The 20,050-nt window shown below is 39.8% G+C and overlaps 1 protein-coding gene across 1 annotated transcript in view; it reads left to right on the top strand.

Annotated features, from left to right (window-relative positions):
* pdlim2 (PDZ and LIM domain 2 (mystique)) overlaps positions 1 to 13,782 on the top strand; it is a 56,973-nt gene extending 43,191 nt beyond the window's left edge. The window contains exons 7-10 of the mRNA XM_046871613.1: positions 2,914 to 3,035; positions 9,779 to 9,918; positions 11,351 to 11,462; positions 12,570 to 13,782. Coding sequence (XP_046727569.1) covers positions 2,914 to 3,035; positions 9,779 to 9,918; positions 11,351 to 11,462; positions 12,570 to 12,762 — 567 coding nt within the window. The 3' untranslated portion in view covers positions 12,763 to 13,782. The remainder of the gene's footprint in view (positions 1 to 2,913; positions 3,036 to 9,778; positions 9,919 to 11,350; positions 11,463 to 12,569) is intronic.
* The last annotated feature ends 6,268 nt before the right edge of the window (positions 13,783 to 20,050 follow it).

Below are 20,050 nucleotides of genomic sequence, written 5' to 3'. Positions count from 1 at the left end.
TAAAAACACTTGTTGAAGCTCTGGTCTACCTTAAGAAGCCTACGAAATGACACCAGTCAGCAATTTCAGTGACTTTTTTTTTTAATTAAGTCGTAACACCTTTTCAATGTTGACTTAAAAACCCTGATCTCTGCGGCAACCGAGGATCTGTAGACAGGAAACAAAACAAACACTGTGTACCGACATCCATCCAATCAGCACGAGACGGCTCCTCTTGCCTGTCAGTCATGTTACATTGTGAATTTAGAACGCACCTCCTTTTTGTGGTTCCTTCAGCTCGGGCATGTGTTTTGAAGACCTGGTTTGTAGGAAACACCAAAGTGGATTTAGTTTAGTTAAACAGAATGATCAGAATTGTTGGTTTTTCAAGCAGTCAGCTCTAATCGCCTCTTTTTAGTTCGCTCTGTTCTATTTCTCTCACTTTCTCTCACTTTCTCACTCACTCACTCACTCACTCACTCACTCACTTTATTTCTTTGGCACCCGGAGAGCTTCTCCCACTCTGTAATCCCAGATGGTGTCTCATACATGGGCACTGGTGGAAGGGCATCTTGGGTAATCCCATGTCATTTCCCAAAGTATTTTGTCTTCCCTCAGCATTCTGAAGCTAGGAGACCCCCCACCAGCGTTCCAATCCTAAATCCTACAATCATAAATGCTTTCGGTGTGTAAAATAACATTTTGAATAATTTACATTTTTACAATTAAGACAAATGTCTATTATCTTTTTTTTTTTTAAAAAGCTGCAGTTTGCTTTTTGATCATTTGATCTATTCATAGTCTTTAAAAAAACAAACAAACAAAAAAAACTACAGTAGTAGATTATAGTAATAGATAAATGTACATTAGTACATTCAAAAATACCAACATTTTAGCAAAATGCAAAGTTGTGTGGACCAACGATTGAAGCAAAGAAGGATGAACTGAGGGAAGTGTGATTCACCTCATAACTTTTTGCTCGGAATGGATTTTATTATTTAAACCCTTGGTGTGGTGGAGGACCACAAAGTGTTACGACAGAAGGGCCCTTAAAATATTCTGCCCTTAAAAAAAAATCTAAATACTTTGTTCCTCAGCTAGTTCTGCTGTAGGGACTGCCCTCTAGTGGTCAGATTAGACATTTGCCTATCCATTTCCCCCCAAAAATGTCAATTCCTCTTTGATTTGCTGCACTTTATACAGCTGCCATCGCTAATTAGTTCATCTCTGAACAAACCCAAGTTTGTTGGAGTCCATACAGCCAATCCTGCTCATAGGTTGGCCCTGCTTTCAGGTCTGCGTGTGTGCAGCTTAAATGGACAGATGTTGCAATTGCGCTCTGATCCCGAAACTGCCATGTGAGCACCAGCCGTGATAAACTCCAAAGCCAAACATCTGGCATCGAGCAAGCTCTGTCTCTGTCATCTCATCCCAATTGCTTGGAGCAATGATATAAATAGCAATCAGCAATCAGCCACTAGCACAGCTGGCACGATAAGTTTAAGATGTGTGTATGTGTGTATGTGTGCACGCATGTGTGAGCACATTGACGCAGTGTGTATGTATAGTTACAGTATGGGCCCAATTCAAATAGAGGTGATAAATGCTAGGAATGCAGACAAGCTTTCACTCATGCCGAGGCCCCCGAAGCCGTTGACTGAGCGAGCGCTTAAAGCTTTAGTCAGGATTATAAGCCGATTTACTCATCCTTTGAAGATGAGGTTAACGTTTAACGTCTTAATGCTCACACAGACGACATCCCTCAGCTGGGGCAGGTGTGTGAGCGATTGTGCTTATGTTTCCCGCCGGATTCTTTTTCTCTTTATCGTATTATCTCCACTTTATATTAACTATTCTTTTCTGTTGTGTGTGAGAGAAAAGCCACCAAGGCTCATCACCTCAGCATGTATCTGCCTGACGTCAGGAATCCGCTTTAACAAAGCACACACTCACTTTGCTAGAATTGTCGCACAGTGTTTCCAAGGATTGTATTTGTGCGTTTTGCCGTAGGTAATAACGAACCGTCTGAGACTATCTTAACCTTCGGAAACAATCATTTTGGCTTAACAGTCAGATGACTCCCACACCCCACTTCTCCAACCACACACACTCGCACACAAACTCTTGCTCAATCACTATAATGTGCTCTGGCATCTCTAAACAATATCAGGTGCCTTGCTATGGGGAACACTTGTTTTGTTTTTTTTTTTCCTTTTTTTTTTATATATATTTTTTAAAAACATGTGCTCAGACTTGCATTTGTCCTTCTTGTAAGGACCTTCCACGGACATCAGTATTAAACCAGCTTATTGATGCTGTGTCTAAATCTAACTTTAACCTTAGTAACTTGTGGCGTAATTACCTTTTTTCAATAAAAGCTGCTTAGTGGGAATACACAATGTCCCCACAATGTAAAAACTGTCAGCTGTGTATCATTGTGGGAACCCAAATATAAAAACAAGTCCACATACACACTCTGCAGTGTTCTGAATTTATTAATGTTAATATAGACTGATGTCACTGTGTCAGAATGCAAGATTAAGTCACTGTTTCGCATTCCTTTTGGTCTTCATCATTTGCTCAAGTTTGTTTGCCAAAACCAAAAACCATTAATGACGGCAGGCATGGAAAGTTAAACTGGCGTTTCCCAAACTGTTTCTCAAGCCCTCCGGAAGATCTAGATTTCTCTGAGCTTCCCAAGCCATATGTACGAGTAAGAGATAAGTGAATAAATACCTAGGATTATAGTGTGTTATAAGTTTTATGTAAGAGAAAGAAGACTGCTTTGCCATACTGTTGTTGTTCTACAGCTCTCTGGAATACATAGGTCCCCTGAAATGACAGTTATAGAATGCCTTCTTAGCTTTTTTTTTAATTAATGAATTTTTTAACCTGTACTGATTCTAACTGTGCTGTGTTTCTGCACGATTTAAGGAGTTTTTGCCAGTGGACAGTCGCTGCAACTCTGTGTCCAGTCGAACCCCAACTCCTCCTGATCGCTACTCACCACACAGTCCGATTGACCGAGAGTTACCCACCTCCCCTCGCCGCAACAGGTACACACACACACACAGGGATAAAAAATTACGTATAATTTACATGCTGCTTTTAATCAACAGGAAATCATTTTGGATTTTTTGTTTGCTCCATTAACTTTTGATTAAAGCTGCCATTTTCTTTAAAAAAAAGTTTCACTAATGGGGACCAGCCAAATGTCCCCACAATATCAGAATTGTCAGCTCCCCTGCCCCCTCTTTATCATGAATGAATAATACATTCTTTAATAAGTGTTGTTTCGTACATACTTTCACACAAAATATTTCTGGTCCTACTCCAGGGAAAAACTGCTAACGTTTCCTTAAGCTCCAGTAAATGGTTCCTTTTATTCTGACCTGCTGTTTCCACATCCAGACAGATTTCCTGTTTTATACCCTTGTGTGTGTTGAGTTTAAAATTCTCACTCGTCTGCATGTCTCTGAATGTTTACACTGCAATCAGAGCACATTTTGTTTCAGTGCATGATTCTGGTCTATGACTGTTAATTCAATTACTTACACACACACACACACACACACACACACACACCTTGTTGTCTCATTTCAGCTTTTCTATTTAAGAATTCTGTCAGACCTCACGACAGGTCAGAACATACATCCGCTTGGGAAGTATTTGAACAGTCAGGCCAATTCTTTCTGTGTTGCAATACACTGAAGACGTTTGGGATTGAGATCAAAATAAGACGAAAGACCAGGCGTCATTTCCTGATGGGTCCTTTGGTGACAGACCACCTAATTTGAAGATGGAAAAAGTATAGTAATGGGATAGATATTCAGTAAATATCACTTAATTTTTGGGTCAATGTTTATAGCTTGAAGCTGTGGCCACTGAAAACACAATTCCAGTGTGAAGAAGTTTTGGTAGTCTTTGTGCTCCAAAGCTCAAGTTTGGTGAACTCTGACCTGTAAATTTTTATCAGGTGAAGATGCACGACTGAGGCCAGATCCACACTGTTTTAATTTTTGTCTTTTTCATTTAACAAAAATGTAGCTTTTTGAAAACTTTCTCTGAAGTGGATAAATTTGCGAAATGCCATTTCCGTGTCTGTCGGAAACGATGACGCATTTTTAGTCGTCGCGTTATTTCAAAAAGCCGGAAAGTAAATAAACGGCAGGCGGAAATGACGCAGGTCGAAGCGTCTTCAATCTGGATGAGCACACTGAAGAAAATGTGTGGACGTGGAGCATTTTTAAACAAAAACACCGTTTTCAAATTGATCCGGATTAGTGTAGATGTAGCCTGATTAATGATCACATGACCGCTGATTTGTATAATTTCTCAATGTCTTATTTGGTTGCTGACCGCAATCGCAGCAGGTATCCAAAGAAATATAGCATGCTTCTTTCATGATGCTTTGCCACACTTTTACCAGAGCTTCATTCATTTGTTTTCGAAGACGCTTCTTCCTTTAGTTCCCTCCTCAGGGGTGAAAATGCATTTACAATTGGGTTGTGGTCTGGTGATCGACTCATCCAGTCAAAAACCTTCCACTTTGTTTACACCTTTATGAAGTTCTTAGTTGTGCTGGCGATGTGTTTTGGGCAGTTCTCTTGCTTCATAAGGAAGTTCCTCCTAATTGGATGCATTTCTATGTAAATTGGCAGACCGAATGTTTTTGTAGACTCTTGGATTCATTCTGCTGCTACAATCATGAATGACATCATCTATAAAGATTAATGAGCCCTGTTTGAGATCAGCCTTTTCCAAGCACAAGAAATAGATGATTATATAATGAGCAGATTTGGTAGAGGTTCATTTTGGTTCCAGAACTTTTGTGGCTCATCTCAGCATTTCTTTGCTGAAATTGGTGTCTCTCACTGTTTCAGTCTTTTTTTTTTTGTTTTTGTTTTTCTTGTCTTCTTGCTCTTTCTGTTTCTCTGTTCTGCTCTGTTTTTTTTTTTTTTTGTAACCTGTCATTTATTCTTTGACTCTTTCAGTCTGTGCTGCTAAAAGCATTATTTCATTTTGCCCCCAAATTGTTCCTCTTCTTACACGCACACATGTACACACTCTCCTGTGGCTCACACTCCTCTAGCTCCACCCGCTCCATGCTCAGCATATAGAGTCCTCCTCCTTATACAGTACAGTGGAGTCACACCTTGTAGACTGAAACTCTCCGTTTAGCTCAGCAAAGGGGTGTGTTATTTGTGTAAATGGGCATAAGCTTGCAAGTGAGTGAGTGTGTGTGTGTGCGCACTTCTGAGTCAATTTCAGGTGTGTGTGTGTGTGTGTGTGTGTGTGTGTGTGTGTGTGTGTGTGTGTGTGTGTGTGTGTGTGTGTGAGAGAGAGAGAGAGAAGCTGTCATTGGCATCTGTTTAGTAGTACCTGTAAAGGATTTGCTGTGTGTATTTGAGGTAAGTGTGTCCTTTTTATCCAGCACAGGTTTATAGACATAATATATTGGACATGTTTTAAGTTGATACAAGCACTTCTTTGGCTTCTCCTTTTTGAGGTATTTCTGGGCTGTGATTTTGTCGTCTGTTTTGACTAGATTTTGTTTGAAGCCTTTTTTTGTTTTTTTTACAACAAGATCAGCAGCAGGCTAAAGTAGATACAGACCAATAGAATCCTCAATATTTTATTAGAAAAATAGCTTGCAATGTACATAATGAAGACCTAATCCTAATTGGGGCTTTGTTTGCTTTCTCTCTCTCTCTGTCTTTCTATCTTTTTCACTGTGCCTTTTATTTATTTATTTTTTTTTTTACCATTAATAGATGAAGTAATGTAAGTGCGTACTGGATGTTTGTGGGGATTTGGGGAACGCTGTCCCGAACCATGTCAGGGCAGAAAGCGAGTGAAGGAGGCGCAAGAGGAGTGGAAAGGGATAGCTCGGGAGGTCTTGCAGAAGAAAAAGGGGGGAAAGTGAGTCTGCTTTGGAGTCTGTGGATCTGGATTCAATTTGGGGCATTCCTCACAGAACATGGCTGTGTCCAATACGGCCTCATCCCATCCTCCTGCCTATTCATTGATTTAGTCTTTTGAATTGTCTCTCTCTATCTAATGGTGTGTTTACACCAAACTCTGTTTATATCAGTAACACGCTCAACATTTTCTTCAGTTCTGTCACTTTTTTTAAATATTACATTAAGTATTTTATACCACAGTGCCGATCAATTCTCCAATCCGATTGCTCTGGAGGTGTTTGAATTTTCTCCTGCAGCAGTTTGTTCTGTAGTTCCAGCTGCAGTTCAAACCTCAGGCAGGAACCCAAATAATTCTCTTTAAGGAGGCCTTATATGTGTATGTATATATACACATATCTCACCTATATGGCTCTGAACTAGTCGTCACATGTTGTCAGGGCCCTGTCTTTCCAGGGTATTGCCATCCCCTCCCGCTTCGACTCGCTCATTCTGATCTCAATCTGTACGCGTCTCATTCCATCGTTTCATCAGCTAGCTCTTACAGAGAACACACAACGCACCGAGAAAAACATGCAAAGTATCGCCTACTTGTTATGCAGGTTTTTAGTGGCGAGAACAACTCCCACATACACAATCAGCTTCCTTCTCAGGATCGGCACATTATTGCACATCTTCATGTGACAATTTCAATATTAGAGCGAGTATAATGGTCTTCAAGTGCTTTTACATTCCCCTGGAGCAGCAACGGTGCTCATAATGATTTATCAAGGATCCCCTGCTAAACGCATTAGTGCTTTACATGCTCTGTTGAATCACTGATGATCTTGGTGTTTATTAAACCAGGGGAAAGCTTTAACAAAATATTCAGGTCATGCAAAATCCATAGAGTCAAGAGGGTACTGATTGTAGTAATATTTGGTTATCATTTCTCCTATTATAGAGAATCAATCAACATCTTATTTGCAATCAGAATACTGAATCCAACAGTGCCGTAGCATAACTCCATTGTAAAAGGTTCAGCAATTTTTTTTTTCTCTCCAGCGCTGTAATTGAGGCCAAATGCTGATGGGAGGGAAAATGAGGTTGTGCCCGCATGTGTTTAGATAAATACTGTCAAACTAAAGCGAGTCATGTCCTTCAGATCAGGATGAACGAGTTTACACAGTGTGCGCATGTGTGCATTAGCCACAGGCTGTTTGTGGAGAGGCAGTAGCTTACTCGTTATATCGTTCTAATTGGGCCCCTGCTTCGGAAATTCATGCCAACCATAACCTGTTTTATTTTCGGCATTACACCGCTGAAGAATGCACTCAAACTTACTGCAGATTCTCGATTACAACTGCTTCAAATCACTTCTCATACCTGCTTTTACTTTCCTGCTTTCAAACTGTCACCCAAAAACCCTGCTGTTAAGCACAGAGGCTTGAAAGGGGAGTTAATTTATAGCGAGAGATGAATAGAGTTTTTACTCATTCCCAGAAAAAATTTTACATCTTAGAGTTTTTTATTTATTTATTTTTACCCGGTAAGCAATGCATGATCATGAGCGAGTGCCATCAGCATGCCATCCAAGAACTTGAATCCATGTAACACAAAGCATCAGTGTTTATTTTATTCTAAATGTTTTTGCTAACATACAAAAGTAAAAGCAAATACAGTATTTTCCAAATATCAATTAAAATGCCAAATCCAGACACCGCATCCTCGGTTTCTCTTCACAGGGAACATTTGGAGCACTGAAATCAATTGCATTGTTAGTATTTGCTACTAGCATACTCATGTACTCAAAAACGTGGCTTTGATAACAAAAACCTAATGAAGGCAATACCAATTTTTGGCTGCTAAACTGCTGCACACTGGCAAGCTAGCTGAATTCTAACAACGCGACCGAAGCCGATTGATACGAAACGTCAAGGAAGAGTCATTCTCTAAAATATATATTTTTTTTTTCACTCTGGCAGATTGCGAGTTGGAAACCCGCCCATGCCACATCCAGCCATGGATAGAATTGATATCTGGTTGTGAAGGGTTTCGTAATATTTCTCCCGTCAATCACGATGCCACTAGGTAATATTAGGCGTCTTGGGCAGAGGGTAGATAGTGCAGGGTGTTCTATGGCCCTGTGATGGAGCAGCAGTTTGGAAAAAACGTGGTTGGCTGGATGCACATGTCTCAGTGGAAGCGTGTGAGAGCCTTCAACCTCACCAGTTGGTAGGTGTGGTACTGTAGGTTAGAATTCACTGCTGGGTGGAAATTGGAGGATAAGCCAATTAGAGAAAATATAATGGAGAAAAAATATTTCTCTAATTTGCACTACCAGCCTGTATGTTTTCAAATGGCAGATTCATATTGTATTAGTTGTATTAAACTTGTAAACTAGATCCTTACACAGTATAATGTTCAACCCATAACAATCATAGCCCAAACAAATATGATCACCTGGTTACGAGATATTCATTATTCAAAACATATCTATGTTTATGTAAGATTAATTCCAAGTTGACACACACTGCAGGTGACTACATGAAACTCAAACATTATGCATAAAGCAGAGTTTCAGGAAACAAGGAATGAAGGTCATCCAGTACTGACAGCTTTGTTCAACAAGTGGTGTCGGATTTCCTTTTTTTAATTTATTTTTCCTGTTTTTATTTGTGCATTTTTCATTTTAATATTAATACAGACATAACTTACATGAGTGTGAGAGCTGAACAATGCAGTATCTCTTTAAACTCAGTTGATTCTGGTTAGCATCAAATTAGTGCTGGCAAGCGGCTGTTCTCAGGCATTTCTCAAAGGTCTCTTGTTCCAAACACTTGAGGAAATGGTTTGAAACAAACACATGTTTTCAAAGGAAAGGAGCCAAGCATTGATTACAGAACCTGTGCTTTTTTTTTTCTTTCTACTCCTTTCTGAGAACACTGAATGAAAACTTTTCTTTGTGAAATGGTTCTATTTTAGCATAAAAGGCTACTCTCATGCCAGTCTTTTCTTATCTTTGCAATGACAGACCAAAAGAATGTTGGCGTGATCCGGAGCACGCTAATCTAGTGCTTGAAGATGATCGGTTGTACTTTTAAACAGTGGATAAACTGAAAAATTTGATCAAAACTTTGGCCTTCATGAGGAAAAATCATGAATCATCCCAAAGTGGCGTGAAGCAACACTGCAACAACACAGCAACCGTTAATCCATATCTCATAGTTATTGTCTGTCTTCATAAGTATAGGTCATGGGTTATAGTTCATAGAAATAAGTGGGAGAAAATCAGAAAAAAATTGGTTTCAGATGAGACACTGTGGAAAATAACGTGAGGAAAATATTTGTAAATTGGAAGTGTAATGTGTGGTGGTGGGTTTTTTTTTTTTTTTCTTTTTCTTTATGCTCCAGCCTGAAATTCATACATGATTCAAAGCTTTTCAGTGTTTTTTACCAGTCTTGTTTAATATCTACTTTGTACGTCTTCGAAAAATTTCAATCACAATTTCTCACAGTTCTAGACAGAAATTTGTGTCCCAATTTCCCATTAACAAAATGATTAGCCTGATTTATAGGAAAGTTTTAGGTTTTTGATTGTTTGATTCCTGGGACCTATATGAGCGTTTGATTTCATAATGTATATTTAGCTGTGGTTAATGAATTCCAGTCTGTCTTCATGGTGTCTTATCTTTACCATGTTGATCTGCAGTGTGTAGGTGCAGCAGAATCTATGCAGGTGTTTCAATAAGTTAGAGTCGATAGGGTTATAACAGTTACTACTTGTGCAGTAAAATGAATATAAATCTACATAATTAATGACTTTCAGCAGTAAACTTACACTACTGATCTGTTCGTTTAATGATTTCTTGTCCCTGTTTGTCCTGTGTGTCTCTTAGCTCGGATTTTGCGATGCAGCGGTTCGATCGTGAATCCGAGGTGTACAAGATGATTCAGGAGAACAAGGAGTCGCGTTCAGCTCCTCGCCAGTCCAACACCTTCAAAATGCTGCAAGAGGTGCTGGAGGCTGATGAGCAAGGTAAAATACACGCACTCGCACGACAATCCCTAATTGTCGTTACAGAAAACGATCAAAGTATTCCAGTCACTGCAAACTTTTGTCTAATTGTCATTAAATTGAGTGAGTGTTTGTTTCTTATCTCTAATATCAAGACTGATACTTGACCTCAGGTTCAGTCTGCAGCAGGTGTGGGAATGTCTGTGATTGGTCACTCCTACACTCATCTCACACCTGCGCAGCAATAATTTTATAGTAGATTTTAATCATAGATTTTATAATCAGGTTTCTTAGTGTTCACCAGAGAGACGATCAGAAGACTACCTAAGTAAAACTAGAGAATCGATGTCGTAATGCGCCGTGTAAAAAATATAATAATAATAAAATCCAGGCAACTGCAAATGTGCTTAAACAGATTTTTATTGTCCGAATATCAAGTGTCCACACATTAATATCATCATAAAAAAAATTATTCATTGCACATAGGACACAGACACTTATTTCACCACCCAGAGCTGTTTATTCTCACTGTGGAGCTTCTTGTTTAAGAAATGTGTGTCCTGTTTACTCTGAACCCAGATTCACAGTTGATATTTCATTTCACGTCTTGTTTTAAATGTGGTCACGAAAAAAACTTGCCCAAATTACGGGGACAAAACAATACTGCCTCATAGTGCATGACGTCACCAGCTCAAGCGCTCCAGAGTTTTTAGTGCTGGAACCAGATTTTCCTGATTTTGTTGAGGAAAAGCAGGACGCAGTTTGACAGAAAATCGACATATTTGTACCGTTTAGTCATTCTGCTCTTCTACACGACACAAAGGATGATGGATAATGGATTCTATGGAAAATCATGTGTTTCGGTGCATTAGCAAATAAAATGCGTATAAATAAAATATTTGCTTGCTACTTAAGCAAATAAGTGAAGCACTGAGTTCAATTTGAAATATATTGCAGCTATTGACTAATGTCACCTGCACTTAGGTACACTTTAATCGCTCAGCACCATCAGCACCAGGTACAAAATTGCGGAATTTTCTAGATTGGTGATTGCACATTGTGAACCACTATTTACAAAATCACTCACCGATTGCAAGAAATGATAAAGCAATTCCAACAAACATCTTATCCTCCATTTCCTTCCATTCTGTTATTGAGAACCGATTAAATAAAACAAAGAAAACTGTATGTAGTAAAAAAATTTTTATACGATTATAAAAGTTTTCCTTTTCAAAAAGAAAGCCGTGTACTCAAGTGTAATTTTTTTTTTTTTATGCTTTTGTTTCATCTGAATGATGGCTGCATTGTTTGCTCAACAATTATATTGCGCCCCCTTGTGAAGAATTTCATCTTTTATTTAAATTCGACTACCGAGACTGTATAAAAGCCGGTTTAGTCAGTTCATCTGTTTCTAAGTTTTTAGTCTATTTGTGTGTTTTTGTTTTTTAAACAGAGGCCGCACTCATGTTTCCAGGGAAGCTGTCACCGAATCCCCCTAAGCCTGTATCCTCTGTCGCCGGAGTCCAGAAATACCACACCTGTGAAAAATGCGGCAACAATATTGTGTAAGAGAGAAACGTTAGCATTCGCCCTTTACTTCTGTAATCACGCAGCAGAAAGGACATTAACACCCAAATGCATGCCGTGTCCTGGCTTGTTCCTATGGTGTGTGAATTTACTGCCTAATTAGAGATTAATAAGTGAGCAATAAAGCGCACGGTGATGTTCGAGCCTGGGGCTGGTGCTGTTCTCATTCATTCATTCGCATTTATGGGTTTATACACCTGTGAGAATCAGTATTGCGTGGCTGCAACGATCTCGTACTGACGAACGTGGGTTTCGCGTGCGAAGGTGTGAAAGAAAAGGAGCACGCCTATGGGTGCGAGTTAGTAAAAAGTAAGGTTTGAATACAATTAACTGACGAATGTGGAACTATTGGCACCCTTTGGAAAAGGAGTGGAAGGTTGAAAATGTTTGAAGGTTTTTTTTTTCTCGAACTAGAGTTTGGCGTTACACTTTGCCTGCCATTATTTATAGGTTATGGATCAATGGAGTCTTTTATAAGAACGGTGATAGCGCGAGTGTTAGGATGTCATGATTTGAGCCATTTCTTCAAAATTACGCCCCCATGTTGTACTTGCATGAGCAGACGGGACACGATCATGACGTCCTAACGGGTAATGACGCCGGAATTTTCTTTGCGCAGCACTCGCACTCACGCCGTTCTTATAAACGTTTTTTACAGCGATCGATGTGCACCACTGGACCCCAAGTCCCAGGGTCACCAACTCCTGGTTTGAAAATTTCCCATTTCCCTGGGCCACAATCACAATATGCAATGCTGGTTGCACAGTATTTAAATAAAAAAAAAAAAAGTCTTTCAGCTTTAGTATATTGTAATCGTTGGCAATTTACTGTGTTCGAAGAGTAATAAACAATTTTGGTGGACACTGTAACCATGCCTTGTGTTGAGCTGAGGAACACCACCCCAGTATTGGTTATTTAGTATCCTAAAAATCTATTAACAAATTCATTTTAAAAGCTGAACCAAGTTGCTATAAGGAAGAAAAGAGTACAAGAATGTGGTAGCAAGATTATTTCCAAAACTGATAAAAAAAAAAAAAAAAGTATGTCTGTTTAAATGCATGACGTGTAATTTGCTTGTGTCCCAGCACCCAGGCCGTGAGGATCCTGGACGAGCGTTTCCGCCACCCCGAGTGCTACACCTGCACAGAATGCGGCCTCAACCTGAAAATGCGCGGCCACTTCTGGGTGGGAGACGAGCTGTTCTGCGAGAAGCACGCACGCCAGCGCTATCAGGGGCCTGGAGCGGGCTACCGCCACCCCATCTCCCCTCAGCACTGAACAGTCTGCTGCCTCACTCCCTCCATCACGCCTTCCTGCACAAAGAGCACGGCGAACTCTGACTAACCTGCACAGGACACACCAGCTTCCTTTTGCTTTCGCAGGAACAGCACCCTCTAGCTGTGTGGGACTTGTGTTAGCTGTTGACTTTGGGAGGGGTGAAAGAAGTGTCGTATAAACCAGTACAGCGTATCCTTCACTTTAAACCTTGCCTGCCAGTTCTTTATTTTGTATTAAGCTAAACGGTTGGGATTCAGAGAAACGTACGAACCCGGGATCTGCTTCATGCCTTAATATTCATCACGAGAAATGTATAGTGCACACGGGACTGGTTTCCATTGTGTGTTTGTGTGCGGTCGAGTTAGGTTTTTTTTGGTTTTTTTTGTTTTTTTTTCCTTCTTTGACTTATCAGTCACTTATAAATCAAAAATATTTTGCCGTTCATATATGCAGAAACACGCCTACAAACACACACACGTATGTCTGTTTAATTCAGGGCTGCTCAAACAGGGATGCAAAAGTGAACAGAAAACCGCAGCATTTGTCTACATGGATTCAAGACCATTGACTTAAAATGTCAGCCCTGATTAAACACATTTTTCTTCTTTCAATTTTTTTTTCTCCACTTACGATGTAATGTATATCAAAGCAATATGAGTAATAACATGTCTATGTAAATACGTGTATTTCTTCTTTAAATGGTTATATGTAGGGAATGGTAGAGGACAGGGTAGTATGTGTAGGTTTTCATGCATGTCAGACTTGATGCTGAATACACAACACGTTGACTATATAAAGCCAGATTATATATATATATATATTTTTTTTTTTTAAATACTGGACTTTACCCAAGTAGCATATTTTCCTACACACACAACTCCACTAATGTTGACTTGTTTGATGGATGATTTGTGTCGGGGAAGAAAAAAAAAAGAAAAAAAAAACCTTGTGGATTGTAACGTCAGCTGGGCTTTCCTCACCTTTTTCTTTTTCAAATATAAAATGTACTGATGTTAATGATTTGAGTGAGTGATGTGGATTATTATTCTTTATTTGGCTTGTTCACATTTAAAATAGATTTTTAGCTTTTAATAGAGCAACGATCTTTTTAACAGGGAATGTAAGATCCTACAAATGAGGAATCTGTACACGTTTCTCTAGTATTTGTATTTAGGAGAAACGTGGACTATCAAGTTGTTTATTAGTTCAGCTCGAACGGTGAGTGTTTTCTAGAAAAACGAAACAATTAACTAGCAATCTCTCTGGATTCCTGGGACAGCACAACAACCCGGGTTTAAATTGTTGCGTATTACTTACATGAGGTCACGTTTGTTTCGATAACACACATAAAATTTTAGTTTAAAATCATCTGCCAATAGAATCCTTTTAATCTGTTCAATAATAATTGTTGGGAATAGACTTAATAGTGAATATATCAGAATATAGCTATGAAATAGCACATTAATATGCCTATAATCTATTTATATGATCATTTATTTGCCACAATTTTAAGGTCAAAAGTGACAACAATCCAATCAAATGTGTATTATTTACTTCTTACCCCCAATTCATTGCTACTTGGAGGAGTGTATAATCTCTGAATCAAATGCTCTTCTTTATTTAAACACTAGAGGGCCACAGTGACTCTAATAGAGAAGAGATGGAGCTCATATTATACATACGTCTTCCTCTGAATGTGTTCTTATGTTTAGCAGGAAAATTAGAGAACTGATGCATTTGTAGTTAGAAATGTTTGAGTCCTTCACCCAGCCCGACCCCTGTTACTTTTTTAACGTTGTTAAACCTTTTTTAGAGAGCAATGTCTCTTTAGAACAAGTTTCTTTGACACGGAGTACATTGTGTTCCTCGACTGGGAAAAACATTGTTCTCAGTTAATTATCTTTGCATATTTAGAACTGGAGTATTGGTGCAATGAGTGTGTAGGTTCAGTGTTTATGTTCATGCACACTCCTATAAAATGTTCTCTGCTGACAGTTTAAACTGTTTTGTCAGAGATGAACGACCTCAACTTTCCTTTCCTTTAGCTCGAAAGCCTATTGGCTGACTCGAGCATGCTTAACACTGCCCTCTTGTCTGTGTCCAAGTCGCACATGTGCTAACAGACATCTCTGCAATCAATCTTTTTCCCAGAAATCCCCATTGAGGCGCGGTGCTCCGACTCTATCAAGCAGCAGGAAGTGCGCTCCACTGAGTGGCCTAATGGGTGTGTAATCAGATGGTTGTTACTCCCTGATGGGAAGCAACCAAACTCCCCAATAGGAATGTGTGACTCCTGTAGCCTCAGGCTCTAAACAGCACAAATGAGCCTAGTGGTGCTGTTGACCTCACACTCTTGCAGTGGTCAAATATCTTTGCCTGACTAACAATGGACTCAACGTTTATTTTGAATGTAGTAACTCGATGCACTCATGTCCAACATCCAACATTCCTTATTACATTACCAAGAATGGAGAATGTATCATTGTGCCAAACTCAGCCACAACACTAGGTGGCAGTATTTTTTCATAAAGACACTGCTCAGACATTCCAGCGCTGGCTACATTTTAGAGTTTTCCCAAAAACATAAGGTTTGTCTTTCATATCCTGAGAAAAGGAACGTTCTGGAGGAACGGATGCGGTTCTTAGTGAGACCTGGAAGAAAAAGTCCACTATAAAATAGTGTATACAGTAAATAGTCATGTCTGTCTGTGTATATGCATGGAATGTATGCATGTTCTTTTGTCCTTAAACTAAAGTCCATATTATTGAGAAATCCGACATACAAAGTGCCACAGAGACTGGTGTGAACTCGATAGTCCAGAATAAATTTTGAAGGTTACAGACAGAGCAGTGTAAGACCAGGAACAATCTACATTGACCAGGCATAACAATATGACCAGTGAAGGGAATAACAATGGTTATCTCTTCATCATGACACCTGTTAGTGGGTGGGATATGGGGCAAGCGTAAGGATTTCAGCGAGTTTGACAGGGGACAAATTTCGATCTCCAAACCTGAAGCTCTTGTGGGGTGTTTCTGGCTGCAGTGGTCAGTATCTATCAAAAGTGCTCCAAGAAAGGAACAGTGGGGAACCGGAGTCAGGGTCACGGGTGTCCGAGGCTCATTAATGCACGTGGAGAGCGAAGTCTGGCTCGTGTGGTCTGATCCAACAGATGAGCTCCTGTAGCTCAAAATGCTGAAGAAATTCATGCTTATAATGGTCAATGGGTCATGACTGTTTTGGCAAGAAATGGGGGACCAACACAATATTAGGCAAGTGGTCATAATGTTATGCCTGATCAGTGTATAACACTAAAGCGTTCACTAAAGCATATTCATGTCATATAGCACGCCTTGTGCAGTAATCGTGCTATAATGATGTTCAAAAACGGATGCCGTCATTATAATTTATAATTCCTCTATATTTACTTTCCCCAGATTTCTAAAACGCACCATTTTCTGTTTGTTTAATCACGTGCTAATGGCTACCAGGTGCTATTGTGCGAAACCAATCTGGATCGTAAATTTCACCTGTTTGTGTTTGAAAGCTACTAAGAAACTAAATAGACACTTAGGAAATACTGAGGTGACCACTTTAGAATTGTATGTTATTAATATGGCGTGACTTGTGTCATCGTAGCGCCACCTACTTGTGAGCAAATAACACTCGTTAATCTAATTATACAAATCGTGTCATATTATTTGGTAAAATTCTGAATCCCTTCACACTACCCACACTGGAATTAGTTCCTGGATATGCTACTGGGCTGGAGGCCATTAGATTGACATTTGGCATTCGCTACATCCTGTGGTATGAAGTGGAATGAAATGGAAGCGATCCTCAAATGCAGTTTGGAATTGAATTTAAAACGTTTGATTCTCAGGTTACCTGCAAACTTTGACTATTAACACACGGATAAATCACTTCAACACTTTGTGTGCTATTAATTAGGACTAAAAAAACCCCACAAAGAACCCTGGCTGACACGCTGTAGTGTTGATCCTGAGTTATGATGCGTTTCATACTCCACTGATCCACACTCAATCGAAATAGGGGTGGGCAATTTTCCAAAAACAACATGGCCGCCCTTTCACACCTATACCGCTATTTCATTGCATTCTTGTCCACTGGATAATTTTTTTTCCCCTATTTCTTCCTGCCTCCTTTTTTTCCCTTAATGTTCTCTTTCTCTAGTCCACCTGGAATAGACTCCAGATGTGGAACGGAGAGAGGGATTGACTGTGCAGCGATATGAAAAAGAGAGAGAGGAGAGGGGAGAGAATGTTGGAACGACATTAAAGTTGTCTGGATGCCATTAAGTACAATTTGATGTAATGTGCAGTTTCGGGACGTGACATTTTTAAAAGGAAACTGCGCACCAGATGAGGAAGATTTGCGGGATCGCTGGGATGGGTGTGTCCTATAAGCAACCTCTGCGCTGACTTCCGCTCTAACAATGACCATGTTCCCCAAAGCAGATTCTTCTATCCTGTTGATGGCACTTGGATTTTGTACCAGCAGTTTGAAGTCTGACTTATTTTGTGTGTGTACACTAGTGCACTTCTATGTGGTTTGGGACGTAGCCATAACGTAGTGCAGCAACAACCTATTAGCTAGAATACAACTGCTCCATTGTATGAACTGGCCGTGCTCGCGTGTCTGAACGTGGCACCAAGAACACACACGTCAACCTCAATCAGGCCTCTGCGTTCGTCTCGTTCTCCTCCCGCACACCTTTTCACGTTTTCAAACCCTCCATTTTATTATTTTTTTTTTCCACACGAGAGCTAAGGTTTCATACCTCCTCTGCTTCTCGTATGTATCAAAGGGGATCTTGTTTTAAAAATAAAAAAGCTGCGGGTTTTAAATAAAACAAGTCTGTGGACAAAGGTGGACTTTAGAGGGAACAGGGGGTCAGTGTGATGCTATCAGCTCATAAATATCAAGTTTTTTCTGGCTCCACACGCACATGGAAAACTAAAATGGCTTCTGTTGAACGTTGGCGCCGAGCTAATGGTTTTTGACAGGATTCTGCTGCATGTCAGGCGAAAATACAGAAAGGGGTTTTGTCCCGATTTCTGTGTCTTTTTTTAAACAAAAAAACGCCTCAGAGCTCAGAGCGGTTTAAAAGCAAGGCTAATACACACAATTGTTGCTGAGCTAGCAGTTTTTATTTCTGATGTCAGAAGAAGAAAGAAAAGACTTTTGTTAGAAGTCCTCACCTTTTATGCTTTTGGCAGTCGACACCCGGATTCGGTGCGATTTGGGACGTTACCTCAGTTATATAAAACCCAGGCTAATCACTGAAAGGATTTTGTAATGTGTAAAAAATAGTGATGAATGTTTTGTCTTGATTGTGTTGTTCTTGTTTGTCTTTAGCAATTTCGCCTCAGACTTGCTACATCACATGTCTCAGACAGATTTTTTTAGCTCAGTTGTGTGGAAGCTATGCTAAGAGAGATGGGTTTTTTTTTAGTTTTTCATTTTGATGTTAGGGAAAACTTGTCAAAAAAGAACCACAACAGATGAAATTTAGGACATTTCTCTAGTTGTGTAAAAGTCAAATAAAATATTTATATACATATATGAGCATCGCATTCCACATTTAGTCCCAATTTGCTCTTAAAATTCCCTCCACTCTTCTGGGAAGATGTTCCACTGGACTTTTGGAGTGCGCTTATGGAGATTTGTGTTCATCAGCCACAATCGTGTTATGAAAGGCAGGAACTGATGTAGGTTAGGAGACCTGGGGTGTTCAGGAGGTATGAGATCAGAGCTCTATAGCAGGCCACTCAAGATCTTCCTCTCCGAAGCATGTAAACCAGATCTTCAGATCTGAGCTCACTTTGTGCACAGGAACAGGCAATTTGATTATAGCGCATTTAAAGACATCCTATACAATTGAGTGACCTGTGCTTCTTAAAGATATTACTGATATACATTGGAGTTGAAAATCTTCTGCTATAGAGCTCTGACTTCAACCCAATTAAACACCTGTGGGATGAATTTAAAAGCTGACTGCCCTCCAAGTCTCCTCACTTTACCTAACTTACTACCCAAGTCAAGTCAAGTCAAGTCAAGTCAAGTCAGTCATTTTCTATAGCGCTTTTCACAACAGACATTGTCTCAAAGCAGCTTTACAGAAATCAATAGTCAAGGTGAATGGTGTGCATTTATCCCTGATGAGCAAGGAAAAACTCCCTTAGATGTAATGAGGAAGAAACCTTGAGAGGAACCAGACTCAAAAGGGGAACCCATCCTCATTTGGGTGACATCAAGAGTTTGATCATAAATATTTTAACAATACAGAACACTGGAGAGTAAGAACTAAATGCACTAACTAACTAACACTTTACTAACACCCTTGAGGCTGAATGAGTACAAATGAGTACAAATCTCCACAAGCACACTCCAAAATCTAGTGGAACATCTTCCCAGGAGAGTGTAGGGGCCAGCAAATGGGGACTAAACGTGGAATAGAATGATCAAAAAGCCATCAAGTCAAGTTTATTTCTATAACACTTTTCACAACAGACATTGTCTCAAAGCAGCTTTACAGAATTTTAACAGTTAAGGTGAATGGTGTGTATTTATCTCTGATGAGCAGCCGTGGCGACTGTGGCAAGGAAAAACTCCCTTAGATGTTATGAGGAAGAAACCTTGAGAGGAACCAGACTCAAAAATGGGGGACCAATCTTATGATCAGATATCCACAAACTTTTGTCTAAATAGTGTATGTCCTTATGTCTTCCGAGAGTAATAAAATAATTAAATTCTCCATCCATGTGTTTGAGAGCGTGAGAAATAAACATGTGAGGAAGCTGCCTGTATCTGACTGTTCCTTATCAGTTTGTTACATTTATTCTATTTCCTCTTGTTCTCACACTCCATGTGCTTCGTACACGCTGGAGCCAAACGTTAATTCAGCATGGGATGGTTCAGTCGCACGCGAGGATACTGCAAGGTGCTGTGAGCGTCTAGCAGATGTCCAGCTGGGTCATAGTGCCTGGTTTTGGAGACGAGCGTTAGGGGAATATGCTGAACAGCAATATTTACGAGTCTGAGAGAAGATTATTTGCGCTACAGAATGCTGGGAAAAATCCCATCAGCATTACGGTAACGTCTTTCGAATGTTCTTAAGAGAGACCAGGACCCACATCCACACTGCAGGCTTTAGTCAGTGTAATCTTCTGGGATTATTCATGTAAAACTGCAGGTGTTGATCTAGATGTGATCGATGGAGAATTTTGAAATTCCGGTTTTGGAATTGTTTGGACACTGAATTTT

The sequence above is a fragment of the Silurus meridionalis genome, chromosome 17 (genome assembly GCF_014805685.1).
Source record: "Silurus meridionalis isolate SWU-2019-XX chromosome 17, ASM1480568v1, whole genome shotgun sequence".
In the NCBI taxonomy this organism is placed as follows: Eukaryota; Metazoa; Chordata; class Actinopteri; order Siluriformes; family Siluridae; genus Silurus; species Silurus meridionalis.
This window is presented reverse-complemented; position numbering and strand designations above follow the sequence as displayed.